Below are 22,791 nucleotides of genomic sequence, written 5' to 3'. Positions count from 1 at the left end.
GAACTTATATAAATAAGTTTAATTCGATAGAATTACTCAAGTAAAACTATTGATTCTGAAGTTTTGTCTTAACCTATTTTAACCTCAGATATCCAACCACAATTTTAATCCCATCCCCTCTTTCCTCTAATTTAACCACTTACCACCACGACCATTATCTTCTCACCTAAAGACATAGCCTAAAAATTTTTTTGTTCAATACACCGTTGAGAAGCCTTGGCTGGGCACAAAGACAACAGTGATTTCTACAGAGACACAATCCACCGTTCTGAGAGAGAAAGAAAATATTCTAAAGATAAAATATTAAAGGAGAAAGTGGGTGGTGCTGAAAATGGAATTATTTTTTTTAGGTTGATAGATTTTACCATTTCTAATTCTAAGTATTACACATTCACACACAAGATGTCTCTTTTTTTTGGTTAAGTTTTCATTAGACGAGGCTCGAATCCGAAACCTCTTAATAAGAAAGAGGAACATATGTCTTCTGAACTAAGAATTTGTTTGAGAAGTCTTAAAAGTAATGTTTTTGAGTTTTTGACTTATGAAAAATAATAGTATTAATGTATTATGCAATTTTTAAAATTAAATTGTAGTTTTCTAAGAAGATTTAAAAATTTATAAAGAAGTTAAAAAAATGACTTCTCTCATAATATTATTATTTTTATCATATTTTTATAAAATAAATACTTTTAAAATTAAAAATTTAAATACATAAACTTATTTATAAGTTACTTTTAATATAATAATTTATTAGTTAAACTATTTTTTAAAAAGAATTTAATTAAATTATTCATCCAAATTGAAACTAAGACTCATTGGCAAGAAGGAATTATTAAAGAGGCAAGATTCACTGCTGGACCATCTAATTGGGATAGGCCTACTCCTATTCACACTAAATAGGATAACAAAACAAATGAGCAAGCCCAATAGGAACTATGTAATTTCCAGGAGGCAAATAAAATAGGCTTACCAAAAATCATTCCAAGTGGATCACAAGCAACACCAGCCACTATCTTAGGTGGCCTAAATTCACAATTGAATCCACAGGAAAACATTAAAGTGTGTGTTTGATTTGTGTATTTATTTTCAGTGTTTTATGTTTTCTAATTTTTCTAAAAAAAATAAAAGTGAAAATACTAAAATTTTAAAAAATAAAAAACATTAAAAATAAAAATAGACAATGAAAATACAAACTAAATGCATCCTGAATAAGCTGAATTTTTCAAAAATCATCACCAAACGTAGCATTTGATTCATGTCTGTATATATGAATCAGAAATACAACAATACATGTACATTATTTGTTTTGAGGTACAAATCCAAGAGGGACATGACTTACACATAATTAGTAATTACTCACAAAGAATATGAATTTTTTTATATTTAGATAAAAAAATTTAGGACAAAAATTTACCAATTTATGTATTTAGTTGTATTTTTTTGGTATCAAAATTCAAACACGAAAACAAAATTTACAATATTTTTTATGGCAAAGCCAGCCAAAATATATACAAATTTAAATTCTCATTTAGACACACAAAAAAAATTTAAATTCTCATTTTGATTGGTAATACCAATAAAAATGAAAAAAAAAAACAAATTCATTGATGATGTCAACAAAAATAATAACTTATAGTAGTGAGAGACTTAGATCTTATCTTCTTCAAGTCACCAAAAAAAAAATCTTATCTTCTTCATTTTATTGTTTTTTTTAATATTTGTTCCTCAATGTTCTTATGCATCAACATTTTTTTTGGAAAATAGACTTCTAAGTTTGATTCTTTTTCTTCTTTGGCAATTTTTGGAGGGATAAAATTTTTGAATTTGTCAAAAATAGAAACTCTCAAAGAGTAATAGTACAAAAATAAAAAAAAAGAAAAAAAAGTGAGATAATCCATTGAAGAATAGGAAATATGGAAACAAACACATCACATTGAAGAAGATCATGAGAGTTGTCTAGGGTCAAATTCCATGGATATATGTATGTGTAGTTATGTTCATCTTAAATTTATGCTTCTTTTTTTTGGTGACTAATTTGTGCTTCTATTTGAAAACGCCATAGCCATTTTAACATTTTTCAAAAAAAAAAAAAAATAATGTGAAAAGAAAGAGATTACAATAGAATTATTATAAGAAAAGAAAAGAAAAGAAAGAGAGCTAGAGTAGATTCCCCCACTAAGCAAGTAACAAGTCACACAAGAGGGGAAATAGAATAGAAGAGACTTCCAGTAACACAAGCCTCCCACGCATTTTGCTTCCTTGTTCCGTGTGCTCTCCGAAACCCTCGTTCCGCTGCAGAATCTTACTCTGCTCTTTTCACTATGGGTAAGTACCAATCCCTTCCCTTCTTTCCGATTAACCGCGCACCGTTCTTCTTAATCTGTTTTAGATCTGCATGCTCTCAGCTTCCGATAGCTATTATCGTTAATTCAAACGATCGCCAACGAATCGATATGCTTTTACTTCGATTGCTTTTGCTTGCGATGTTCCAATTTGCAAGTTCCTATTCTGCCTATGTAGTGCTATCATCTTAACTTGTCTGCTTCGCACAGATATCATGTTTACAGCGTTGTGTTACTTTGTTTCGCAGCTAGTTTTATAGTCTGGTTGTGGCAATAGTTGAATTAATGTAAGCTGAGTTGCATGTTATGGCGGCGATCTTTATTTGGATAGATAGTCGCTTAGGTTATAATTTATATTATTCTAATTCCATTCAAAAAAATAAAATAAAAGAGAGTTTAATTTTCGAAGGATTATTGCTTTTCCTGCGTCGCATAAAAAACTCTACTCTCGGGTTTTAAGAAACTTAGGAAATTTGTGTCTGTTCTGTTTCAATCGTAGATATCGAGGAAGACATCCGTTCTTTGCAGCTTGACTCAGCAGGTAACCCAAAGGCCTGTTGATTTCTCTGTGTGTGTGTGTTTTTTTTTTTTGGTCTTTTTCTACTTCTTTTTATTTTTATTTTTTTGATCTTTCTATGCATTCTTGACTGTGTTATAGCAGAAGACAATAATGGGGTGGTAATTCCAGATGATGTAAAGCCAGAAGAAGTTGATAAATCTGAAAAGATTGAAGAAATTGAGAAATCTAATGAGATGGATGAAGGTTGGTAGTAACTAGTAAGGAAATGGTTGATTCGGTGTTTCCCTGTGCCTTCTTTTTTGTTTTATCTTTTTGGAGAAAATAAATCTCGTTAATGTCAAAACTCTATCATCATTGAACTTAAAGCTTCGTTGCTATGCTGTCCTTTCTTAGTTTTAGTTTTGCATTTTTGTTTCCTTTTTTATTTTTTTGTTCTTTTTCTGTTTGGCTTTCATTTGCACACTATACTTTCAACTATCATACCGGTTAAAATTGTTTTTTTTTTTTTTTATGAGATCTTTTCCTAACATGCATGTATTAATGCTCCATATAATAGCACCTTTTGGTTCCCAGTCAACACAGTTGATTGTCAACTTTATTTGTTCAGAAAAATTGTTTTAGTCAGAAAGCTACCATCAACAACTATAACAATGCCCTAAAAGACATTATAAAAAATGTGAGAACACGAGTTTCACTTTTCGTTCCCCTTATGCGAGTCTTTTTTTTTTTAGAATCTGATGTTACTACTTAGTATTTTGTAGGTTATAAATGCTCATTTGGTCTTGAGTGAATTATGATAGAAAATGCAAATGGAGTGCACAGATTGTCCACAGTTAGGTTTCGTCAACAAGACGTGTTGTGCTTATTGTTCTGTTAGAACCAGAGGAGCCTGCTTGCCCATTATTGTTGTTGAGAAGTATATGTTTGTAGAATGTAAAAACAGATTGCATCCAATTTCACTTGTCCTCCCTTTAAGTTTAATTACTTGCACGCCATCACTTGTCATTCAATAATAATGAATAATTTTGTATCTTCTTGATGTAATGTTGTACTCGTTTATTGGGACTTTGAGAAATGAACGATACATCACCTATGTTTCTTTTTGGTTGTTTTATTGTGGTTGCTGCTATGTCACCACATTAGTGTTATATTTGATAGTATAAATTAATGATGAAGAGCATTATATGAGGAATTTTACTTTGGTTGTACCTTGCCCCCTTTATTCCTTTTGGTTTCAGATCCAAAGCAGGAGGTTCAGGCACAGCCTAACCAGGCTGAGCCAACAGGTAATTGGGAAATGAATTTACTTTTCAAGTATGTGATTATGTTTTATATTGATCTTTTGAAGTAAGACTGCTCATTGCCAATGAAGATATCAATATCCATCTCATTGCCAATGAAGATATAAACATCCATTTTCTATGGCTTTGATTTGTAGTGAGAAATAGAGAAATTCATCCTGTACAAGATCAAGAAGATGAGCTTGACAACCGAAAAAGGCACTTGAATGTTGTATTCATTGGCCATGTTGGTAAGCTGATGAGTTCCTCACTGTTCCTTTATCAATATATAAGTTACTGGGTTTACTTTGAGCCTTCTTTGTTCAGATTTGATTGCCATTCTGTTTTTGGGTGAATTGTTGTTCATCTGCATTAGATTAAATGACTGTTCAACTGCTTGTAGTTTTTAAAGATCATTGAAGTTTAGATGTTCATCCTACTAATCGATTAATGAAGGAATTATGCTCGCTGCTTCTTTTTCACTGGCTTATAAAGTCTAGACGAATGCCCATGGGACTTGGGTGGCCTTATTCATTATTCAGGATGAACACAGGGTTCATTGGCTTTTGTATTATTATGGGGTTAAAGATGGCCTTTTTACATCAGCATTCCATGTTTATACAGAATATTTAAATGAATTTTTTTTTACTACTGTTATTATTGTTATTTTAAAATTACTGCTGTTCTAGCTGTAATTTGTTCTTGTATTTCTTCTTCCAGATGCTGGTAAGTCAACAACCGGAGGTCAGATACTTTTCCTCAGTGGTCAGGTTGATGAAAGGACTATACAGAAATATGAGAAAGAAGCTAAAGATAAAAGTCGAGAAAGCTGGTTAGCCCATTTACTTTGTTTTGTTAATTGAAGGTGACCTGTGTCCCCTTGTTGCTCTACTGCTTTAACACGACAACATAATATAGGTGCAAATAAGTATCAAACAAGTTCATTAATGGGTATGCAGTCCTGTAGTATGCGCAAAGTCATGGGAATAGAACATTCACTTAAGCTCCACCAATTATGTCCATTTGGCTTTTTAACTTAGACTTGTGAATAGCTATCAGATCCTTTTACTTATATTCTTATAATTGTGTCACACTGTTGTGTAATGTGCTGTTTGAGATTTACACTGTTAGTGTGATTATTTTATTTTCCCTTTTGAATGCTTTATCTATTTTCAACTGCAAAACTGTAAATATTATTGAAACCTCTCGCTCTGCCTCTTTATCTCTATCTTTCAATGACAAATGTGGCATGCTGATTTGTGTATTTTCTCAAGTCCGTTTTTTGTTGTACACTTGTTAGTTGTTCTGTTACATGAGATTCTTTTACTTTTCAAAATTCAGCATGTGAACCTTCCCAATTATTTTGTTTTTAGTGTTTCTAACTATCTGTCTTTAGTTGAATCATGGACACTTAAAGCCATATAATTGTAAGGGTTTTTTGGGTGTTCATGTTGTGTCTTTAATCTATATCGAAGTTAATAATTTGGAACTTGTTTGGTAGGTATATGGCTTATATAATGGACACAAATGAGGAGGAGAGAGTGAAGGTATGGATAATTTTATAATTTATTTGTATTTTCCCCTTTCATATTTTTGGTTAGCTTAGAACTCATAATCAGGGTAAAGTTGTAAGTTTGTAATAATTGCAGGGAAAAACAGTTGAAGTTGGAAGAGCTCATTTTGAGACAGAGTCAACACGGTTTACAATTTTGGATGCACCTGTGAGTATCTATATTGCTGGAAAATTATCCTCAGATCTATTTTCCATGTGCTTATATCTTTATAATTATATGATCATTTAAAAAAACTGGTTTTGTTGGAAGATATATCTTAAGTTCCATTATTATTGCAGGGTCATAAAAGCTATGTTCCTAACATGATTAGTGGTGCATCTCAAGCTGATGTTGGAGTGTTGGTTAGTTGATCTATAATGCCATACTTTGTTTCTTGATCTTCTATCAGATGCTTCTTGACGGGTATATATTTATATGTGCCTTTCTGTGACTCTCTCAATAATCAGGTAATTTCTGCTCGAAAGGGAGAATTTGAAACTGGATATGAGAGAGGTGGACAAACTCGTGAACATGTCCAGCTTGCAAAAACATTGGGTGTGACTAAGCTGCTTGTTGTTGTAAATAAAATGGATGATCCAACTGTGAATTGGGCAAAAGAAAGGTGCTCTCTCTCTCTCTCTCTCTCTCTCTCTCTCTCTCTCTCTCTCTCTCTCTCTCTCTCTCTCTCTTGTGCGCGCTTTATGCCTTGATTCACCTTTCTATCTGATATTAATGAGATTCCTTGTTGCTGGTGTGCTTCTAGGTATGATGAGATTGAGTCAAAGATGATTCCATTTTTGAGACAATCAGGATACAATGTGAAGAAAGGTATTTGCCTTTGATTTGTCTGAGGAATATTTGCTTGTCATTCTAATTAATTAATATGTTTTTAGTTTTTGGGTTGTGGATGTATTTGTGTGGGCCAGAGTGGCCATGTGAGTGGACTATTTTGCTTCAACATAGAGAACATTATTAATTTTGAAGCATGATGGGAGTGACATTCCAGTTATCATATTTCAACCAAAATAAGGGCAAGAGAAACACTGTGGGTCATATTAGATCAAATGAATATTATGGGTCATCTCCATGTTTATACCATTTTTTAATTTGTAATCTCTTTATAATTTCCCCTATAGTTTGTCTCCTACCACATTATCTTCATTTAATTCACTCCTAACTGGAGCCTCCAAATGTCTTATCAACACATGTTTGTCACATTTCTTGAAAATTTCTTATTCTCAATTTGAGTGGTGAATGTTATTTGTCCTGTTCAATGCTGATGAAGCTTGGGACACTAAGGAGGCTGAAATGCTGGTAGTTTCTTTGGCAAAGTGCTTTATAGGTTTGGAATCTCAGGCATGTTCTTAACGTTGTGTGTAGTTCATAGAATGTTTTTTCATTCCTGGATCTGGATTGTATAATTGGGCATGTTCTTAAGTGCTTGAATGCATTTCATTCCTGATCAATCATGGTATTTTTGAAGTTATTTACTAACTATTATATCATCTTTCCAGATGTCATGTTTTTGCCAATATCTGGTCTGATTGGCACCAACTTGCAAACAAGAGTGGATAAAAGCATTTGCTCATGGTGGGATGGCCCTTGCTTATTTGAAGCGCTTGATGCTGTTGAAGTTCCTCTACGAGATCCCAATGGTCCTTTCAGGTAATATGTTTCTGAGAACATTTTTTATCTATTCCCCCTTCTAAATCCCTTTGTAGGTTCCTAATTTTATTTTAAATTTTCAGCTTTAGTAAAATTTTTACTTTTGAATTGTGTAGGATGCCTATACTTGATAAATTCAAAGACATGGGAACTGTCGTTATGGGGAAAGTGGAATTTGGCAGTGTCCGTGAGGGAGATTCCTTGTTGGTCATGCCAAATAAGGTGATTTAAATATATTATGCTGTGTTTGGTTGCTGTCTCAGTTTAATAGATACAGACATAAATACACAAGAGTACATTGACATTTTATATTTTGTTTGGTAAGTTAGACAGAACAGAGCACACAATTTATAATTATAGTAAAATGTCAATTTTATCCTCATTATTTCAACACCACCACTATTTTTACATTTCTCAGTTTTCTTTTAGAATTATAAAAAATCACCAACATCTTCAAATCTAAAAGCAACAAAACCCAAATCCAAACTAAATTTAATATGTAAAATTAACAAAAAAAAAAAAAAGTTGAATTTCATCCCAAATGAAAAATAGTAGGAAGGCAAAGGAAACAAGGAATCACAGTTTACTGTCAAACTCACCAATCTCAATGCATCAATTTCTATTTCACTCTAGAACCATCAATTTTTATTTTTACATAAATCCAAATCAAATTCAATCTCATCTCAAATGATAAAAATAAAAAATTCAAACAAATGTAAAGTGAATCAAGCGACGGAGACTACATTGGACGGGAAAGGAAGGATGAGATGCAAACGACACAAGAAGAGACAATGAAGACGCAGAGAGGGGAGGATAGGCAGAACCATAGATCTGTGGTCGTTCCGTGGCGCTAAATCAGTAGTTGTTCCCAATCGTTGCCAAGATCTTGAAAAGGAACGAGAAGAAAAGTTGTACAAACCTTGGAGAAGACGAACAGCCAGAGATTGGAAGGCGGTGGCCGTCGAAGCTTGAAGATGAAGAAAGACAGGAGAGGACATTAGGTAGAAAATGAAAGGGGTATGGTTGGGATTATCAAAAGACCGAGTGAAAAGATTATAGAAAAGTTCAGTGTCTCAAGTTTTATTTGATTCTCATCGTTTTTGAAGACACGAAATACATGTCATTTATGGGTAGAGTTGTGTGTAGCCGTGTCTTTCATAATTTTGTGTCTCACCAAACAAACACCATACGCATAGGGTGTTGTGAGCTTTATCTTTCTGTCGTTTTTTTTTAATCTCTTTATTTTAATATATATATTTTAGTTTTTTGCCGAAAGCGAAATGTGATATTGGTGCAATAATTTGCAGGATCAAGTTAAAGTTGTTGCTGTATTCATTGATGAAAATCGGGTTAGGCGTGCAGGACCTGGTGAAAATTTACGGATTAGGTTATCAGGTGTTGAAGAGGAGGATATATTATCTGGGTTTGTCCTGTCTAGTGTTGGTAAGGATTCCCCCATTGCCCGACACCAAAAATTGCTGAAGTATTTTGCTGGACTTCGAAAGTTGTGCTGTTCTTATTATCTACTGGGAGAATTTTACATGAAGAAAAAGCGGGTTTAAAAAACTATAGCTACATGAACTGTTTTAGAGCAATGTGGAAAACAAGTTTTTTGTGACTTGAATGATCCTTTATTTCATAGGTTACCGTAAGACGATCGATGTCACAATTAATGTACTATTGCTTTGCTTTTTCAGTTTGAATCATGTGAACCATAGAATACTGATTCATGAAATATTCTTTGGTTGTGCTGGGTTTTAGAAATTATGTGAATTTAGGATAATGGTTGAAGAATGGTGATAGAACAACCTTTCTCAACTGCATGTGTGCCATTTCTAGACAATTACTGTGGGGTCCAATTTTTTTCTCCCCAATTAATGTTGTAGTGTCTTCATGTGGCTAGTTGGCTACACATTTTCTGTATGATGTTCTTATGTTGTTTTGCGTTTCTGTTCCTGTTGCAGCAAATCCAGTGCCAACTGTTACTGAGTTTGTTGCTCAGCTGCAAATCCTTGAATTGCTGGACAATGTATGTATGGTCTCTCCCTCTGCATTTGCTTGTTAGATTGTTTTAATTTTTTTTAATTTTTTTTTATTTATCCCTTCATATTAATTAGTCAGGGACATTAAAATCTATCTAAAATCTGTAGGCTATTTTTACTGCTGGGTACAAGGCTGTATTGCATATACACTCTGTTGTTGAAGAATGTGAAATTGTTGAGCTGTTACAGCAAATAGATCCAAAGACAAAGAAACCAATGAAAAAGAAAGTGCTATTTGTGAAGAATGGTGCTGTTGTTGTGTGCCGTGTTCAGGTGCATTTTGTTGTTTTAAATACTTGGAAGTAATTTCTTTTTATTTTATGTTGTCCTTCTATGTTAGGCTTCTAGAGATATGAAAGGTTATACTTCAGCATGGTTTCATAGAATTCCTGTCTCAAATCCAAGAGGAAACCAATTGCTGATGCTTGTTTGAAATTTTTTTTCCAAATATTAATGTATTTCAGTTTTTTCGGAAAATGTTCTTACAGGTTAGTAACACGATATGTGTTGAGAAGTTTTCTGATTTTCCGCAACTAGGGAGATTCACTCTTCGCAGTGAAGGTAAGAATTAAGTAATGGTGTTTGTTTCTTCTTGGAAGTGTGATGATACTATATGCAGAAGCCTTATGGTTTATGCTGTGCTGCAGGAAAAACTGTTGCGGTTGGGAAAGTCACTGGTGTGTGAGTTTCTACCAATTTTGTCTAGAGGTAAAGAATAGTCAATTCTGTAAATGCTTCTTGCTTTTGATGATTGCAGGCCTTGCATATATGTGACTTGATTTTCATGAACTTTTGCATTTACTTTAGCTTAAGTGGAATGGATAGGACCTTTGCACACTGTTCATTCTTTACAAAAATGGTCGTGTGTGGAAATTTGACCGGGAAACTGGTTTTCGGAACTGAAATATAAAATATTTGGCATTAGGCAATCTAAGATGTGTATGATTATTGACAGAGAAAATGATTAAATTTGTGGCACTATGTTTCAATGTCAAATGTGTACAGAACTACAGATCATCTTGGAGTTCTACGGTGTGTTTATGTGCTAAAGAATGTTTTCACGAGACCAACAAATCAATTTTGCAACTGCGTCACTCACTTGCATGTGGACTGCAGAAAAGATTCAGTTGTCATTTGTTTATAGTCTGTTACTTTTCAGAAAACCTGCTGAGATACTTGTGGTCTAAGAGCAGTTTATGTGAACAGGATGGGATTCTTGCACAGATAAGTAGATTTGCAGCGTTGAGGCATTGTCGACATCATGAGTTACAAATATATTTATTTAAAATACTTACTTTTCCTTCCACCAGAGGCAGATATTTATAGACACGCTGCTACCATGTACTTGTAAGTTGTATGAGGCCTAGAAAGGCCTTGCTTGGCTGGTTCAGTATCTTTCCGGTGGTTTTGGATCAATCCACCTTAGTTCGTAGCAGCAGAATCTTATGATTCTCATATTTTGACATAATTAAACAAATCTCCAATCCACAGTTGACCAGTATATTTATTTTTATGTTGATGTGATTTTACTCTCTGGTGTATTCTCTTGTGAAATTTTTATGAATTTTCAAGTGGGTTACCACCGTCTATAGTGGTTAATTGAGTCTTCTTGATCGCATCTGTGAAGTGATAATATTTTTTAGCTGCCAAAATTGTTCAAGGGGATTGCTCATAATTCTCATTATAAGTATGTGGCGTGGTTGAGGATATATTTTGTCCCGGTAAAGTAAGACTTGTTAATTGGTCAACAAATAAATAGTTACTATAACGTTTCGATATTTTAATTTTTAAATATGGTTAATAGCCATAATAAAAGATGGCTCTGCACTTGGGCATAAGGGCAGATCACGGATGTTGGGGGCTCTACTGGTTGTCTTGTTAAAATCTGTTATTAATTTCGTCAACCAAAAAGGTGTTGATTTAACCTCGCATTCTGGGTTGATTCCGTTAAAATGTTATATTATAGGAAGGTTATCAGGTGTACCGGAAACACCGGTGTTTCAGTTGTTTTAACCGTTGATCTGAATTAAAAAAAATATATATAATATATATTAATTAAAATCAACGGTTAAAACAACAGGAACACCGGTATTCCTAGGTACACCTGATAACTTTCCTATATTATATCACTGTGTGTGTTCTTTTGTTATATTCTATCATCACTTCATAAGTATAATATCCGTGTTTAAAAATTCAGTAAACCTAATCGGTGTATCTAATCCTGCTAAGCTTTAAATACGGAATCTAATCCTGTCAAACATATATTATATATAATCCGGTATTGCTAAAAAACAAAAAAAAAACAGTTAGAATTTGTATTGGAGACAAAAAAGGAAAACAAAAAAAGTTAGAATTTGTATTGGAGACAAAAGTTAGAATTTGTATTGGAGACAAAAAATGAATACTAAATAAGATAAATTTTGGCTGTTTTTGACTAATTTTTTTTGTTACCAAATATTTTCGATATAATTAATGCTGAATTGGCTTTTGAGAAGCAAATGCGCCAGCAGTTTTATTAAAATCTTGCTAGTATTTAAACCAGTAAAAGAAAAATAAGCAATTCTATACTATTAGATGTAATTTTACATCATTAAAAATACTAATGATGTCTAATTGATGATTATAAATTACAAAATTTGTTAGTCTCTTAACACTTCTCATTTAGAAATTAATGAGACATAAATATTAAATGTGTTTTTAGTCAAATTGACTCAATTTGGACTACATAGTTTTGGATGAGTTTGATGTGTGAAATTACACATTAAATTTCAAACCAAGATAACCTCATTTGTAAGTACGGTTTTGACTCTCTCAATTCTTATTGCGAGTACAGTTATAAGTTGAAGAAACTGAAAAAGCAAATACAAAGTGACACTAAGCGGAGGAAATGTGGTATTACTATTAGAGGCTGTTGTTTCTTTCTTTCTTTTTTGTGTCACGAATTTCAGCGGCTAACGATGATAATTATTAATTAATAATGATAATAAATATTTGAGGACCACATAAGAAGAGAAATAGAATAATGCATCTGCTTGAGCCCGAAAACAATATCAAAATATTTTTATTTTCTATTTTAATGGCCATGATGAGCTTGCAAACAGCACCATCTCATGTGTTGTGGATTAAATCCTTCCCAAGTTGGTGTCCATTGATAAGATCCCATAAAGCATCAAAGCTCTCAGCACAATCTAAAAACAAGAATGCCACTCCTCACAGATTCGGAGGAACGAACTATCAGTATCACCACCCTGTTAAATTTCGCAGAGAAAGAACGAGAACCAGAGCGACCCTTGATGACACTGAAAGAGAACAACTTTCCTTAACCCCACTTGTTGTTGAGGACGACAAACCCAGCAAGGTATACTTTTTCCTCTGCCTTCTTTTCAGTTCAGTTTGATTCTCTTGGAATAGTCAAGATGATGAATTTTGAATCCTTAGGGTAGCTTTTCAGGCAATGATTCTTGCCCTGCTTCGAGTTTCCTTGGTGTTTTTATTTGAATTTGATATGCTTTATTTATTTATTTTCATGTCTGCTTAGGAAGTAGAGGAAAGTGTAAAAGTGCTAAAAGATGCAGCTAAGACGAGAAAGGTAGCAGCAGAGAAGATTCTGTCTGCACTTTCTGTCATTGAGAAAGCGAAAATTGATCCTTCTGGCTTTCTTGAAACCCTGGGTGGCAATGAATCCCCTGGGAGGACATGGATGCTAATTTTCACCGCTGAGGTGAACATATTTCTATCACTTTTTTGTTTGCTCGTTCTTCTTTGGCTATAATTCTGTTTCTCCCTTTGCATGCTTGTGCTTGGCAATTTATACTTACCATACTTTTGTGCGGCGTTTTAGAAACAATTGAAGGGGGGTCGATATTTTCCTCTCACAGCTATTCAGAGGTTTGATGCTGCTGTAAGTCTCACTTTGTATTATCTATCTATTTTTCACCTGATGCTAGCACCACATTTTTGTCTATGAGAAGCTTTCAATGTTCTTTGTTATTTTGTGCTATTTATTGATAAAGCAAGAAACATCAGAAGAATGTTATTGATAACTGATAAGTGCATCTTTGGGCACGAGGGATAAACTGTTTCTCTGTACATTGATTGTCAGTTCATATTGCAGTTAGTTTTTCATTGCCTTTGATAATACTGGTTTATATCCAATATCAAACACAATGTATTTTCTGTATAAGCTTTTAGAAGAATAATTGAGTCAAGCATTGCAGTATTGCACCATCTGGAGGGGAAGGGATATATGGTCCACTTCGGGTGAAGACGATCTTTAATTGTATCCTCCATCCTAGTTGGGGAGCTACTTCAACTTAAATGATAAAGTAAGATTAGATTAGTCAGTTTTTTAAGGGCAAGAGAGAACTGTTAAATAAAACTTAACTATGAATGTTGTGTCAAAGCAGTTAGTAATAGCTCATATGTAGGGAGTGAGGACACATTATATCAAGTATCCATTTCATTCACATAAGACCCTTCTGCAGTTCTGCATCTTAGTTAACAGTTTTTCTGGAATGTCTATTTCACTCGCATCTGTTATTGATTCGCTTTATCCTTCTCATTCAAGCAAACTCGTATTACAATTATTACTGTTGTTACTTGTTATTCTAATTTTTTGTAGTTGTATATTTCAATCATCAACTTTTGTCTACAATATCTTCAGAGAAAGCTCAGCAGGTTTTGTGATTGTTTGTTTCTAAACTAGTATTGTGAAATGTTAGGCAAAGAGGATTGAAAATGGTGTATACCTTGGACCGATTGGACAATTAACATTCGAAGGACGGCTTTCATGGAAAAAGAGAATACTGGCTTTCATTTTTGAGAACCTTAGAATAAAAGTTGGACCCTTAGGACCTTTACAGATCAACCTAGGGAAAAAGGAAGACAGGGAACCAAGTACTAAGGATCCTTTCTTCATCTGGTTTTATATTGATGACGAAATAGCTGTTGCCCGTGGCCGAGGTGGAGGAACTGCATTTTGGTGTTGCTGTAAACGCGTGTACACTTGAATCTTCCAAGATTCTTCTCTTCTGTGTAGATAAATTTAAGGTTTAGTGAAACTTATTTATACTTATGCTGTATATACTTGTTCACATAAAACTCATGATACATAAATTGCCACTTGTGTAAGAAAACACAGTTTTTATTGGTTGACTTGTTTAACTCGCTTGCTTTTTTTTTCTTTTTTTTTTCAGGCAACATGTATATATATACCCTGCCCTTAACAACACCTTTCTCATTGTGTTAATGCAATTATTGTAACTTCATAATTCATGCAAACATTAAAATATTATATCAATAATAAAAGCATAGATAAAATAATCTCATGTAAGTAACTTCTCAACATTCGTATTGCCACAACCACGTATGTATACAAAAGGTTTTTGTTAAAAAGGTATGCTTTTGCACTTATGTCTGATCCAACCAAAGTAATAACAAACATGAACTGAGAAAGAAGCAGAAAAGAAAAGAAAAGAAAATGTAATATATCCCTCTATCCATGAAATATCTGACACGGCATAGACATATACACAGTGCTGTTCATATTTAAATCTGCACAAACGAATCATTATCACTTTAGAAGCTTGATATCTGGATTTCTCATGGTTTTAAGCCACATGTCAGCCACAATTCGGGAGGAAATAGTCCATAACAGGTCTTTCCCCTTTTGCAATGCTTGCTTCCCTTTCTTTGCTGCCTTTCCAAAGCCTTATGAGACCAACCATTGCATTGCAGTTAGCCTCTGTCTCTCATTGTCCCAGGAATTCCTTTTTGTTCCACTCCTCACCTTGAAGCTTCCCACATACATGCTACTTAATTTGAACTTCTCCTCCTCCTCTTCCTTCTCCTCCGCATGTGTTGCATGAACAACTACTAACATAGGCCCTCCAACTGCTTCATAGCATCTCAGCGGATCCCTCAATTGGACAACCAGCATCAGTGTGGCCTTTTCTGCTTCACTCTTAGAACTTGCATTATCTTTGATCCAATCCTCAAGTGAAGAAGCAGAAGCCTAACATCTTTTCATGCTAATAAGTACCACATTAATGGTTCTTATTACGTGGTGAAAGGTACTTGAAGCCTTGTCCAAAAGCAATAGTTTTATCCTCTTGCCCAGCTAGACCTGGAAATTGGGGCCGAATAAGTGGCCAGCTGCAATGGTGACAGCCATCATCATGCAGAGTTAAGATTGAAAATCACTTTGCCTTCGATAGACAGCAGATCACCTTAGTAAGGTGCAGTACTGGATCCAAACGAGAGCACAGGAGAGGAGGGGAAGGTGGGGGTAGAGGGCAAAGAAAATATATTGCCATAAGGAATGTTGAAATTGGTGTAATTCAAATTAAACTATTAAATTAGCATAGTGCATGATGAACCATACCTATAGTGTGCATAACGTTGTTGTAGGCTAAAATTTTCAGGCCCAAAATTAAATGAACACCTTGTAATTTCTCGAATCTAGAAATTATACTGTTCTCTATTTAATCTACCATTGATTACAATGGTTTTAAAATACCCTAAAAGATTCCCTACATGCTTTTAGAACATTGAGGTGAGGTGGAAATTACAGACAACTGGAAAGCAATTGACAGTACCAGAAGTTTGTAGATTTTCTAAGATAATTGCAATGAGCTATGTTTCAATTGTCATCGTAGATAAAATAATAATCCATTTTCCTCAAGAACACAAAATTTTTCAAGTTACAAAACAGAACAATTTGTTACTAGGAAAGGACAGCCATGATATCTGAGACCCTCAATGCAATGTAGTCCGAACCATCTTTTCCCTTGAAGTCGTTCCCAGCATATTTGGAGTACAAGACTGTGTTCCCAGGATTAACAGACAACGGTTTCCTGTTACCTTCCTCATCAAGAGGCCCTGGGCCCACCGCAATCACCTAACAACATTCAACACATTACAACAGATTTTGTTCAGTCAAAATTATTGTTTACTGCACTAAATAAGGGGCCAATGAAAAAAGTATCTGTTTGCTTTTTGTTTTTTTTAGTGTCATCTATATTCAAGATTTTCTTAATAAATTATACTTATTTTCAGGGTACCAAACAGGCCTCAAAGCAATCTTATTCATTAGAGTTATTGGGTAAAGTGTACTACCTTTACAAAGAAGAGAGTAATAAAAAAAACTTACTGTTCCGATCGAAGGTTTCTCCTTGGTTGCTTCGGTAAGCAACAAACCACCTGCAGTTTTGTCCTCTGCTTGTGCAACCTGCAGTCAGAAATGAACCAATAGAAAGGTTTAGATATTGTTATAACTATCAGGTGCCTTACAAGGCTACACTTTTGGATAATAAATGTCAATCCAAAGTATAAACCATAAGAATTGAAGAAATACAAATATATGATTGTCAAATGATCAAATCCTGCTCTCTAACTAAGATAAGATCAAACCTGTATTAAGACTCTATCATTCAACGGTTTAAGATCCTTGATCTCTTCGGTCTCGAGGATACCAACAATGTCATCGTCCTTCAGTATAAGATGCTTTGCCCCATTGAACTCCACCTCCGTCCCAGCATACTTCGAATACACAACTTGTGCACCAGTCTGTACAAAGAAAAGCATCAAATAAGTTAAGATTGGCAAGAATATCACACTGCCATGAAAAAGAATAGAAAAGAAAAAGATAAATAACTAAAAAGCTAATTGATTCTAAGAGATCAGCTATACCTGCACACTAATTTCTATTTTGCTCTTCCCAAATGATTTCCCCTCTCCAACAGCAACAACTTCACCACCCTGTGGCTTTGTTTGAGCAGTTGAAGGAAGTAGAATTCCTCCGTCCGTCTTCTCTTCTGCTTCCTTAATTTTAACCAGTACTCTGTCGCCAAGAGGCCTAATAGCAGTGTACTGCAAGAGAAACACTCACTCAGGGACATTACAGGAATGGATTACAAAACCCATACATTGAGTACTCCAAAATTTTGTAATAAAAATCTCCAGGCTTACATATCAATAATTATCCGACAATCATGTAGTAATTTGGTAGAATAATCCAACTTCAATTGACAACAGCGGAAAAGAAAAAAGAAATTAAGTGGAAAAAAACTACAAACTTTAATCCTGACCAGAATACCTAAAATAAAAAAATGCTGGTCCCTGAAGCTGTTTTGAGTCAGGACTGTTTGCATTCTTCAACAGCTTTGTACTATACTTGTGTATTTTAAGCAAATAAGTTGTGCTCGCACTGCATATACTAAGTCAAACCCTGATAAACAAGTGTTTAATTCCATCTTCTAATCTTCTAAAATGCTAGTGACAATATCAAACTTCTACAATATTCCCAACATACACAGTAATTAAACAAAAACTATTGCACAATTACAGTACTGTTTTAACCGAATTACAACAAATTTCTCTATCCTAATAATAACTATAAACAGAAACTTTGAAGTAAAAAATGAACCTTTGGAGCAACAACAGTGGCGGCTTTCACAACCAAACCCCGGAAGGACCTTTGGGTGAGGGTTCCAATTCTGACGACGGAAGGGAACTGAACTGCCGAAGGTCGAAGCCCTTCGAAAGACGACACGTTCCTCGAGGAAATTGAGGATGCTGTTAGCTGAGCTGTCGCCATTGCACTGCAGAGCAAAACAGATTTGATAAGAAATTGATGAGGTTATTATTATTATTATTATTATTATTATTATTATTATTATTATTATTATTATTATCCAATTCACAATTACCTTCGTGGAAGAAGGAAGAGTGAGTGCGAGAGAGTGCGAAGGCAGTGAATGAAAAAATGATAAAAACCCTAAGACGATTAGGATTAGGAGAGAGAGAGGTTGGTTGGGTTTTATCTGATATAAAAGATGCTTCTAGATTGAACCAGCATATGTGCTCTATGTCCCGCTCGAGAGTGGATAGCGAGTAGTAGTGTGTTTTTTTTTTGGTCCTGGGCCTAAAGCCAATAAAAGGAACCCGGTTTGGGAAATCCGCCCCGTTTCCACAACACAAGCTGGATCCCTGCAACTAACGGAAGAAGATGAAACGGATCAAGAGCATGGTGAACTCCAATGCATGGTTCAGTGAAACTTATTTATACTTATGCTGTATATATACTTGTTTAATTCGCTTGCTTTTTTTTCTTTTCAATTTTTTTCAGGCAACATGTTTATATACCCTGCCCTTAACAACACATTTCTCATTGTGTTAATGCAATTATTGTAACTACATAATTCGTGCAAACATTAAAATATTATATCAAGGAAAAGTATATGGTACCAACATATTATCTGCCAACTTATTGCCAACAATGATTAGTTATTATATTTTAAATATATATATAAAGAGACACATCCAAAAATATATCTATAAAGACACTTCTATTAAAATACAGCTATAAAAAATACATTTTTATTAGACACATCTACAAAGACACTTTCATTAAACAGAATTATAAATAAGAGTTGACAGATGTTGGTAGAAATGGTGTTGGTAACTTAGCGTGATTGTTATATCAAAAATAAAAGCATAGATAAAATAATCTCATGTAAGTAACTTCTCAACATTCTGTATTGCGACAATCACGTATGTATACAAAAGGTTTTTGTAAAAAAGGTATGCTTTTGCACTTATGTCTGATCCAACCAAAGTAATAACAAACATGAACTGAGAAAGAAGCAGAAAAGAAAAGAAAATGTAATATATCCCTCTATCAATGAAATATCTGACATGGCATTGACATATACACAGTGCTTATGCTCATACTTAAATCTGCACAAACGAATCATCATCACTTTAGAAGCTTGATATCTGGATTTCTCATGGTTTTAAGCCACATGTCAGCCACAATTCGGGAGGAAATAGTCCATAACAGGTCTTGCCCCTTTTGCAGTGCTTGCTTCCCTTTCTTTGCTGCCTTTCCAAAGCCACATGAGACCAACCATTGCATTGCAGTTAGCCTCTGTCTCTCACTGTCCCATGAATTCTTTTTTGTGCCACTCCTCACCTTGAAGCCTCCCACATGCATGCTACTTAATTTGAACTTCTTCTCCTCCTCCTCTTCCTTCTTCTCGGCGGGTGTTGCATGAACAACTACTAACATAGGCCCTCCAACTGCTTCATAGCGTCTCAGCGGATCCCTCAATTGGACAACCAACATCAGAGTGGCCTTTTCTGCTTCACTCTCAGAACTTGCATTATCTTTGATCCAATCCTCAAGTGAAGAAGCAGAAGCCAAAATCTCTTTCCCACTCTCAATGTCCCCTTTCTTTGAGATGAGTGCAGAAACTTCGAACGGAGCTTCTTCCTCAGCCATTTCTGCTTGAATTTTCAATGCTTCCACTGCCATTGATTCGATCTTCTGCATTGCAAAAGCCAGAAGCTTCTCTGCACTGACCAGATCTTCATCCACATTCCAAATGCCACTCGAAATCCGTTCTTTTCTTCCTGAACTCAAAGCATTTGCCATACTTTTCACGGAAGAAACTATGCGAGCGGCACTTGAACTGGCTCCTTCCTTGCTCCTGCCATGTATGATGGCAGAAGCAATGCCTTCAAAAGCCACCTGTTCTGCAGTTTTGCCCCTAAGTTCATCTATGGGCATCAATGACAAAATTTCAGAGCTGAGTTCATCAAGACCAATACCAGCCAGTTTTTGAAACAACTCAAAGCCAGTCACGCTTTGATGTGATTCCAACACAAAAGGCTTTGACATCTGCATTGCTAGCTTTGGGGTATCTTTCCTCTCCACAGCCATATCTAATGGATTCATGGAAGCTAAGTAGCCTCCATCTCTAGTTTGAACTACACAGCCCAAACCCTTTCCAAGGTCAGGCAGATACACCTTGGATTCAGCATCTGCAGAAGAAGATTCCTTCTGTCCTTCAAGTTGTAATGGTGGAATTTCAGGTTGATTGAATGAGTATCCTTTAAAGTCTTGATCCTCAAGCAGCTGAAGAAACTCCCTCGTCACAGTTTCTTCGTCTGCATCTAGCCTTTGCGATTGTATCTCGTCCTCTAATTTCATATACTTATCATCTTCTCCCATCATCGACTCAAGAGCTTTTATCTGCTGGGCAATTGAATCAAGCTCACTCAATCTATTGAGATGCAGATGATCATGGACTATTTCCTTGACAACTTCACCTGGAGGAGTTGATTTGACTGGTAAAGGTTTCTCAGATTCCCCTCCATCTTCTTCCTTCTCTTGAACTTCAACACCTTTGTCAACAACCTCGAAATCAGGAAGATCGAAATCCTCTACCTTTTCAGGTTTCGGGTTTGGATCATCAAGATTCAAATCATCCATTCCTTGAATATCTGCCGGCCTTCGTGCATCATTTTTGCTTGTCATTCTGGGACTAGGCATGCTGAAGGACGTCTTGGATTGTTTGCGAGCAAAAGATGAGAAATTTCTCAACTTGCTGGAGCTGGAGCTGGTCTTGGAATTTGAATTTGAATTTGGATTTGGATTCTCGAGTTGATTATATATATCGAGTCCACCATCTTTCTGCATGATCTGGAATCCCATTTTGAGAACAAGTTCTCCTCCCTTTGCCTTCCCAGACAAGCCGAAGCTTGTGTCCCATTGGCGAACTCGTGTTCCTTCATGGTTTTTCTCAATGGATTCTTTGATGAGCTCGCTCAAATCCACCGAGCTTCTTCCGAAATCAAGCTCTTTAGCATCAACTGCGAAAAGGTATATCAAAAAGGGGCGTGGCTCAAACTTAACCTGCTTTGCAGCTCCACCAGCTTGGGTGGCATAAACATGGCACCTGATGAAAAGAGTCTCTTCGAAATCTGCAGCTCCTTGTGTAACACGTGATGGCATGGTCTTAACAGCACCATCCTTTGTCTCTTTCTTTCTAACACACACAGAGAGCCTAAGGCCATTCATGGAAGAAGGAAGGCCTTGTGCTGCAACCACTTCAACGGAGAATAAACAGCTTAGTTTCTGCATTCCAATATGAGACAAAGCCCGGATAGGCTTCCAGCTCCAAATCCCTTTCTTGTCACCGTCACGGGACGACTCATCCAGCTTTCTGGTTTCTCCCGGTGACTGAGTAGTTGGTGGTGCCTTGGCATCCTCAAGCTTCGGCCTTGATCGCCATGGGGACAAGGACAGGCGGCGTGATCGAGGTTTTGCATTGACTTTGACATCTTCTTGGGCAGATGGAACAGAAGGAGATGAAGTTCGTGGCAGGACAAGGGAAGCTGTTCTTCGAGTTGTGTGTGATTTGTAGAGGGAGTCACTGAGGGCCTCTAGTTCTTCAAGGAAAGCATTGGCAGAAGAGGAATCAGCAGCCATCGAATGCAAGGAATGAATGCTGCTGGTTTGGAGAAAGAGGAAGATAAGAGGATGAATGTGGGATGTTGGTGGTGCTCTGTGAACCAAGAAAATGGATGTGTGGAGGATAGAAGATGAATGGTGGCATTGCTGGGTAAGACAACTCTGAAAACGGATATTGGATTAGACAAACTGGTCCCACAGAATTTAATGTTAGCCTAACCTTTCTTGTTTGATAGCCACTGAAATTTCCATTTTTGTTTTTACCAATAATTGGTCGCAAGTCAGGATGTCTGTTCTGTTAAAGCCATAATCATTGATGGTGTTTGTGTGCTTTTCATCAAAGCTAGCCAGTAAGGCTGTGGACAATCTTCATTTTATGTTTCTGCCAACTAAACATTCATTTTATTTTACGTTGTGAAGGAATAATCACTGCAACTGTAAGCTAGTGGAAAAGGAAATTATATTTTACTTTCTCACGATTCGGGACTTTTGTTTGGAGTCTTGAAGTCTTTTTTTTTATTATTACGTTTGACAAATTTTAATAATAAGAATAAAAATATTTAAAAAATTAAAAAATATATTTTGTAAAAAATTATAATTTATACCTTTTTAAAAAAATTATTTTATTAAAAATATATTTACATAATAAATAAACAAAAAAAATTTTTATATCATTATATCTAAATATAATTAATAAATAAAAAAATTACTAAACTTATTTTTAAAAAATCCACCCAAACAAATCCTCAAACTATGCAACTATATCCTGAATATTAAAGTTCGGATGCTTATTATTCCATTAAAAAACACTATAAAGTGAAATGGATTTATGAAACACAAAAAATATGTCTAGAGTTTTAGAATTTAAATAAATAAAAATTCATTTGATTTGTGTTTTTTATTTTTATTTTTTTAATTTATGAAAATAAAAAATTTAAAAATAATGAAAATCAATTTTTTTCTTAATTTTAAAACACAAATCAAAGACATAAAATTGAGAAAAGAAAAATTAATAGTCTAATTTGAGGAGAATTAAATTCAAATTTCGAGAATTTACAAATCAGAAAATTAGATTTATGAAAGTTCACAAATCGAAAAATTAGTTTTGTATTTTAAAAATTTTAAAAAATTAA

The 22,791-nt window shown here is 34.9% G+C and overlaps 4 protein-coding genes across 18 annotated transcripts; 2 read left to right on the top strand and 2 right to left on the bottom strand.

The window, feature by feature from the left end:
* The first annotated feature begins 1,665 nt into the window (after window positions 1-1,665).
* Window positions 1,666-11,001, top strand: LOC112792079 (uncharacterized). 15 transcript variants are annotated; one of them, XR_011870260.1, is made up of 19 exons: window positions 1,666-2,325; window positions 2,842-2,883; window positions 3,004-3,105; window positions 4,101-4,148; window positions 4,301-4,393; window positions 4,863-4,974; window positions 5,644-5,689; window positions 5,792-5,863; window positions 5,995-6,057; window positions 6,163-6,317; window positions 6,459-6,523; window positions 7,210-7,360; window positions 7,477-7,582; window positions 8,668-8,803; window positions 9,325-9,393; window positions 9,511-9,675; window positions 9,891-9,963; window positions 10,050-10,110; window positions 10,609-11,001. XR_011870260.1 is itself a non-coding variant. In XM_072213244.1 (19 exons), exons 1-18 carry the CDS (start codon window positions 2,322-2,324, stop codon window positions 10,085-10,087), a joined length of 1,536 nt encoding a protein of 511 aa, XP_072069345.1. In that variant the 5' UTR covers window positions 1,666-2,321; the 3' UTR covers window positions 10,088-10,110; window positions 10,609-11,001. The 15 variants fall into 15 exon arrangements, 9 of the variants coding, with proteins under 9 accessions (XP_072069345.1, XP_072069346.1, XP_029153100.1 ...); XR_011870259.1 differs by having other exon boundaries at window positions 10,408-11,001; XM_072213244.1 differs by having other exon boundaries at window positions 9,325-9,389.
* A 490-nt stretch (window positions 11,002-11,491) lies between these two features.
* LOC112792080 (uncharacterized) lies at window positions 11,492-14,565 on the top strand. The gene is made up of 4 exons (XM_025835169.2): window positions 11,492-12,760; window positions 12,941-13,123; window positions 13,244-13,303; window positions 14,124-14,565. The coding sequence occupies exons 1-4, from the start codon at window positions 12,425-12,427 to the stop codon at window positions 14,409-14,411; spliced, it is 867 nt and encodes a 288-aa protein (XP_025690954.1). The 5' UTR covers window positions 11,492-12,424; the 3' UTR covers window positions 14,412-14,565.
* Window positions 14,566-15,851: 1,286 nt separating this feature from the next.
* On the bottom strand, window positions 15,852-18,510 carry LOC112792081 (20 kDa chaperonin, chloroplastic). Its single transcript, XM_025835170.3, has 6 exons — window positions 18,111-18,510; window positions 17,828-18,002; window positions 17,092-17,271; window positions 16,813-16,968; window positions 16,553-16,630; window positions 15,852-16,300 (listed from the first exon to the last, which is right to left on the bottom strand). Exons 2-6 carry the CDS (start codon window positions 17,996-17,998, stop codon window positions 16,127-16,129), a joined length of 759 nt encoding a protein of 252 aa, XP_025690955.1. The 5' UTR covers window positions 17,999-18,002; window positions 18,111-18,510; the 3' UTR covers window positions 15,852-16,126.
* Window positions 18,511-18,917: 407 nt separating this feature from the next.
* LOC112792078 (protein PLASTID MOVEMENT IMPAIRED 1) lies at window positions 18,918-22,024 on the bottom strand. The gene has a single exon (XM_025835165.3). The coding sequence runs from the start codon at window positions 21,674-21,676 to the stop codon at window positions 19,160-19,162; it is 2,517 nt and encodes an 838-aa protein (XP_025690950.1). The 5' UTR covers window positions 21,677-22,024; the 3' UTR covers window positions 18,918-19,159.
* Between the last annotated feature and the right edge of the window lie 767 nt (window positions 22,025-22,791).

Source organism: Arachis hypogaea, chromosome 13 (genome assembly GCF_003086295.3).
Source record: "Arachis hypogaea cultivar Tifrunner chromosome 13, arahy.Tifrunner.gnm2.J5K5, whole genome shotgun sequence".
NCBI classification, from domain to species: domain Eukaryota; kingdom Viridiplantae; phylum Streptophyta; class Magnoliopsida; order Fabales; family Fabaceae; genus Arachis; species Arachis hypogaea.
Note: the sequence above shows the minus strand (reverse complement) of the source record. Positions and strands in the feature narration are given on the sequence as shown.

What these genes read in the sequence shown, in the direction of transcription:
- LOC112792079 (XM_025835167.3), top strand. An exon ending in TTACAATTTTGGATGCACCT is followed by an intron (nt 5,864 to 5,994) that starts GTGAGTATCTAT and finishes TTATTATTGCAG; the next exon opens with GGTCATAAAAGCTATGTTCC. An exon ending in TTGTTGTGTGCCGTGTTCAG is followed by an intron (nt 9,676 to 9,890) that starts GTGCATTTTGTT and finishes ATGTTCTTACAG; the next exon opens with GTTAGTAACACGATATGTGT.
- LOC112792080 (XM_025835169.2), top strand. Translation starts at nt 12,425, where the DNA reads ATGCATCTGCTTGAGCCCGAAAACAATATCAAAATATTTTTATTTTCT. An exon ending in AGGACGACAAACCCAGCAAG is followed by an intron (nt 12,761 to 12,940) that starts GTATACTTTTTC and finishes ATGTCTGCTTAG; the next exon opens with GAAGTAGAGGAAAGTGTAAA. An exon ending in TGCTAATTTTCACCGCTGAG is followed by an intron (nt 13,124 to 13,243) that starts GTGAACATATTT and finishes GCGGCGTTTTAG; the next exon opens with AAACAATTGAAGGGGGGTCG.
- LOC112792081 (XM_025835170.3), bottom strand. Translation starts at nt 17,998, where the DNA reads ATGGCGACAGCTCAGCTAACAGCATCCTCAATTTCCTCGAGGAACGTG. An exon ending in CCACTGTTGTTGCTCCAAAG is followed by an intron (nt 17,272 to 17,827) that starts GTTCATTTTTTA and finishes TTTCTCTTGCAG; the next exon opens with TACACTGCTATTAGGCCTCT. An exon ending in ATGATAGAGTCTTAATACAG is followed by an intron (nt 16,631 to 16,812) that starts GTTTGATCTTAT and finishes TTCTGACTGCAG; the next exon opens with GTTGCACAAGCAGAGGACAA.
- LOC112792078 (XM_025835165.3), bottom strand. Translation starts at nt 21,676, where the DNA reads ATGGCTGCTGATTCCTCTTCTGCCAATGCTTTCCTTGAAGAACTAGAG.